At 34.6% G+C, this 5308-nt stretch overlaps 1 protein-coding gene across 1 annotated transcript; it reads right to left on the minus strand.

Moving 5' to 3' along the window:
- Nucleotides 1-762: 762 nt before the first annotated feature.
- LOC108913356 (piggyBac transposable element-derived protein 4-like) lies at nt 763-1383 on the minus strand. The gene has a single exon (XM_018718905.2). The coding sequence runs from the start codon at nt 1381-1383 to the stop codon at nt 763-765; it is 621 nt and encodes a 206-aa protein (XP_018574421.2).
- Between the last annotated feature and the right edge of the window lie 3925 nt (nt 1384-5308).

Raw genomic sequence — 5308 nt, forward strand, 5'->3', positions numbered from 1 at the left:
GACTTGCACGTGCACTAGATGACTAGAACTCGGACAAGACGTAAACAAAACATTTTTGTCTCGATACATGATAAGTAGATATTTTACCTTAAATATTGTGATGGAACTTCTTGTTGCTTGCACTAGTTTATTTACTTTGGAGTGGACTGTATTCTTATGACTGATTGAAGTGCTTACTTTGATGATTTTTTCTAACTGACCAAAGACCTGCTACATGTCTATAATGGTTAGAGGTACGCTAGGTACCATGAATAATGTCGGAAATCCCGAGTTACCTGTTTTAGGTCCAAAACTTTAACCGCTTAACGCTCAATTTTTCTTCTGTATGTCAACCAATTTAAGTTCTATTTTTTTTAATGTGTCTTCTGGAGAAAACTTATTACCGAACCTCCGTCTGACAAAAGAAATAGTAAAAAGTTATTTAGAGTGGGGTAATAATTTATTGAAAATATACAAATTCTCTAACACGAGATAATACGGGCACTCGTACATAATAAAAAACAAGTATTACTTCAAGAAAATTATTATATACAAGTCAGTGAACATATTTGAATTCCGAGTGAACATATAAAAAAAACAAATAAAAACAGAAAATCCCTAACCTGGAAGCTCGGAAATTGATTCCTAACGGCTCAATTCAAATGTTTGCCACTGTGTGGTAAACACGGAAGCATGGGGTTACACACAAAGCTACATCACAGTCTGGACACCAGTATCTGCTTTCTCGCCTCTTGCGTGCCTTACCCTGCTGCAAATTCCGCACTAACTTGTGGGGTTGGCCTTCTTCTCAGTAGCTGGTATATACTCTGGAAAATGACGCCCAGTTAGGCGAGATGGAGGTAGAACTGTAGACGGTCGACCTCTTTTTGCTGAAAACTCCATCTTGTGGTACTTTTCCATCGACAACTTGACAATATCTAATCTGTATGTAAGTGCCGATTTTTTACCACCTTCCATTTTATAAAGGACGAAAGAGTTCCATAGGGCAAGATCAAGAAGATGGAAAAATATTTTCTTATAATATTTCTTGCCCCGTTTCCTCGGCAAAACATAATCAGCTAAATGCTGGTCTACACGGTCAACACCCCCCATCGTGTCATTATACTGTATTACAGCCTTTGGTTTTCTCTTTGGTCCTGACTTTGTTGCCACTTCTTGGGTGTCGATATTGTGAACCGTTGATAATAAGCATACATCTTTCTTATCTCTCCATTTCATAACAGTAACTTTTCCTCGTTGATAACCTATTATTTCGCCTCTCTGAATCTTTCTCCGTAGCCCTTCTGGAACTTCCTTTCTTTGCAATTTCAATGTACCATATACCTCCGTTTTGTGTTGCAATAGCAAGTCAGCAAGTTGCGGACTATTATAGAAATTATCCATGGTTAGGCAATATCCCTTCCCTAAAAGTTCTTTAGAGAGAGACATAACCACTTTAGCAGACACTAGATTCAAATGAAGAAAATCAGGATCAATTATTGTTCCCTGACCTGTATAAATGATGAAATTCCACACGTAGCCACTTTTAGACTCGCACAGCATGTAAGTCTTGATCCCAAACCGTGCTCTTTTTAGTGGTATGTACTGAATCCAACCAATCGCCCCTTATACAACAAAAGACTTTCATCAATTGTTATATATTTATCTGGGACAACCAACTCACGGAATTTCTTCACCAATGGTTCATAAAGTGGAAAATTTTGTTCAATTTCGGATTTGGGTGCGTATCGGGATTGTAAGTTTCATTGTTCGTAAAATGTAGGAATCGTTTGATGCTTTCAAACCGTTTGCATGACATAGCTTTCGGGAAAANATTTTGTTCAATTTCGGATTTGGGTGCGTATCGGGATTGTAAGTTTCATTATTCGTAAAATGTAGGAATCGTTTGATGCTTTCAAACCGTTTGCATGACATAGCTTTCGGGAAAAATGGAGTAGTGACTAATGGATTCTTAGACCAATACATTTTCATTTCTGGTTTTTTCACTACACTTTGCATTATGATAATGGCTAAAAACACCCTTATCTCATCAGCAGTTACAGCGGTCCATTTGTCAGTCGTATTATTTGTGGCATTTTTAGCTAAAGTCTAAAGTTAGCAGAGTTATCAGTGTGTTATCGATAAATTTTTCGAAGAAAAAAAGTACGTCCTCATTCCAAAAGTTGTGAAAGTTGCACCAATATTTCCAGCAAAAGGAAATGCAGGTGGGGCAGATCCATCTTTTATTTTACACCATGTCCTGATGGTTTGAAAATCTTCATTATTACCTTCACTTGAAGCATCCGAGTCACTCGCCTCATCCTCGGAATCACTTCCGCTTGTTTCTAAACTGTTTTCCATATTCGAACCTCAACAATAAAAACGCCCCAAAACAAAAACGCATCCATATATGCTGATTAGACACGCCCCCTGAACCCTGGATTGGTCGCATACATTTTTCCGAAATATCTCGGTTAAAGTCGTATTGACTTGATTGTAATACGTATAAAATCGGGTTATAGATAATGACACAGTGTTAGTGTTAGAGATAATCGAGTTAATTCGGGTTGGAAAAAAAATTTCAGAATCCTCAACACGAGTAATCTCGGGTTAAAGTGCTAAGCGGTTAAATCACTTTATTACAAATTACAGGAAATTTTAGCACGATTACCGATGCAACCGTAGGGTTATACGAAAATGTCCTTCCTGCTGTTGTACACCTAATAGCATAATGGTGTTAACAAGTACACAAAGTTGTAGAAGATACCTAAATACAAAGAACTGCTTAAACCTAAACTTACAAATAAGTGATTAATATAAATCTTATATTTATGTATCATTAAGTAAATTTAAAGTGGTGTCCAAAAGACAGTTGAAAAATTCGACCCCGCAATAATCTTATGGAAATTGGGTTTCTGTCAAATTGTCTGAATTTTTGATATGTTGTAGATTTTGTCATCCTGAACAAAAGTCTCCATGGGCACAAAGTGCCAAAATGAACATTTTGGCAACTACGGAGCTGCCAAAGCTCCCCTGACCCGTTGCAAAACTGTTAATTTTCAATACTATTTACAGATGTCAAAAGCATATTTTAGTTATTCTAATATATAGGGTAATGATTTTGAGGTCACTGGATTCAACCCTCATGTCAGATTGGACAAATTGACCGTTGACAGCTGTCACTGTCAACGAAGAATAGAAAAGTAAATATTCTCTTTTCACATTGAGAGTTTGGGCTTTTGAGGGAGCTGAATTAAATTCTCATGCCAGATTGGCAAAATTGACAGTTATAACACCTCCCAATTCTTTTCTAGCGGAGGCAGCTGTTTCTGAAGCGGACGGATTAATATAAAATTCAGACTGAGGAGACAATTTTATGCTAATTTCATGGCCGTGATTTAACATGATACCATCTTTGTTCACATCAATGCGCAATGTTAAATAAGACTATTCATAATTATGTCTGTGGGGGTTGTTGAATGCGAATAAGGCGACGTGTTAATTTGTACTAGTTACAATCGAAATGTTCCCGATCTACCGTGTTATACGACAGTCTTTTAACTAACTACTTTGTCTCGCTGTTGACGCGACCACAAGGGGAGCTGGTAGGAGACTGTGGCTGTACTTAGGAAAGTACAAGCTTCCTAAGTTCTTCAAAAGGTATCCTATCCGATCGTTACAGGTCTACAGGGTGTTATAACAAATACCGTCCGTCACAGATACATATCTCTGTTACAAAACTTAATGCATTAATTATATTGCCATATTTCTTTCTAACTTGTAAAATTGATAAAGTGTACTCATCTTCCATTATGTTTAAACATTTCGTACAAGTTACATTTTTCTTTAACATTTTAATTACATAGCCAGCTATGTAGTAAACAACATCTGTAACACATTCTGTAAGATGCCAATCACAGAATGTGATATGTGTTATATAATTCCATTATACTTTTTGTACCGCGGCGGCTATTAAGACTGGGCTCGCTACAGGATTATAGAGTGTTATAACAAGTACCGTCCTGCCTTGTAGTTGTTTGAATATTCGTTCGGTCTGTTTGCAAATTTTTACAGTATCAGAACGAGAAACAAAATAAGGCCCACGATTTTTTAATCTAATTAAAGGAGATGAATTGTTTCCCTTTATATATTTGCAAATGTCACAAGAAATTATTTTTATAACCTGTGAGGTTAAATGTGAGGACAGATCAAACATAGTTTTTTCGTAATCATGTTCAAATAAAGAAACGACACTTAATGTACTTGTGATTGGGTCACAAACTGGATCAGTTATTTTATTTGAAAAAAAAGTTAATATTGGTATCTTTTCGAGTGCACAATTACCTTCTTCAGAGACACGTACTTTATTTTGAACCAGAAGCCGATTATATGCTGCTTTGAATTGAACCGCGTTTGGACTATTATTTAATAATTTAATCTACCTCTGTTTCTTATCGCATTAAAAAAGATTTCAATGTGACCAATTTTTTAAAGAACGTACCATTTAATTATTATCTTTGTAAGTTTTATTATTATTTATTATGTATTATTAATTAATTTACGGAAATAAAATTTACAGATGATTCTGTTTATTATCATTACTATTATCAAAAAAAACTGGTAGATACTTTTTAATTTATTTACAGCGCAAAATATAACAATGTAATCTATAATATATCTGTGGTTATTATCTATAAGGTCGATACGTTCAAAGTGAATAATAATTATTTAGTAGTCAAAATACGTATATTTATTCTTTACATTTGTTCAAAAATTATACTAATTAACTGACTTCAAAATTTACCTAATTCGTCACAAAACTTTTTACCACACTTTTCTTATCTTATTACTAAAATAAGCTGACTAAACCCACCTATAGTCTGTAACATTTAAGGGAGCCGTTCACAAGTATGTATAAATTCAAACAATTACATAAATGGATAAACTAACAAATATTCTTTAAACTCCTTTAACTTAGTAAAAATATTATTTTTATTAATCTCTTTATCTCCTGCCAGTAATGACAAAAACATTGATCACAAATTATTGTGAATCTCTTTTCAACTTTGAACAGAACTGATCCTAATAAATAATAAAGAGCAACTTTTGAGGTCTCAGATAAAAAACATTCACATGCAGAATCTATCGAAAAAGGATTAGAACATTGAGATTCACTATACATTGCTGCTGTTTGCGCAATATCCTTCAACATGTTACAATAGGAAATTAAATGGCAGATTAATCTTAAAGCAACTTTAAAATGTTATGCATTGGAGATTGGTAGACGACAACGATTGAAGGAAAATAAATTTTCTAAGGCTGTCTAAAT

Source organism: Anoplophora glabripennis, unplaced genomic scaffold (assembly GCF_000390285.2).
Source record: "Anoplophora glabripennis isolate ALB-LARVAE unplaced genomic scaffold, Agla_2.0 scaffold840, whole genome shotgun sequence".
In the NCBI taxonomy this organism is placed as follows: domain Eukaryota; kingdom Metazoa; phylum Arthropoda; class Insecta; order Coleoptera; family Cerambycidae; genus Anoplophora; species Anoplophora glabripennis.

Excerpts from the sequence above, each read along its gene's own strand:
- LOC108913356 (XM_018718905.2), bottom strand. The coding sequence starts at position 1,383 with ATGGATAATTTCTATAATAGTCCGCAACTTGCTGACTTGCTATTGCAA.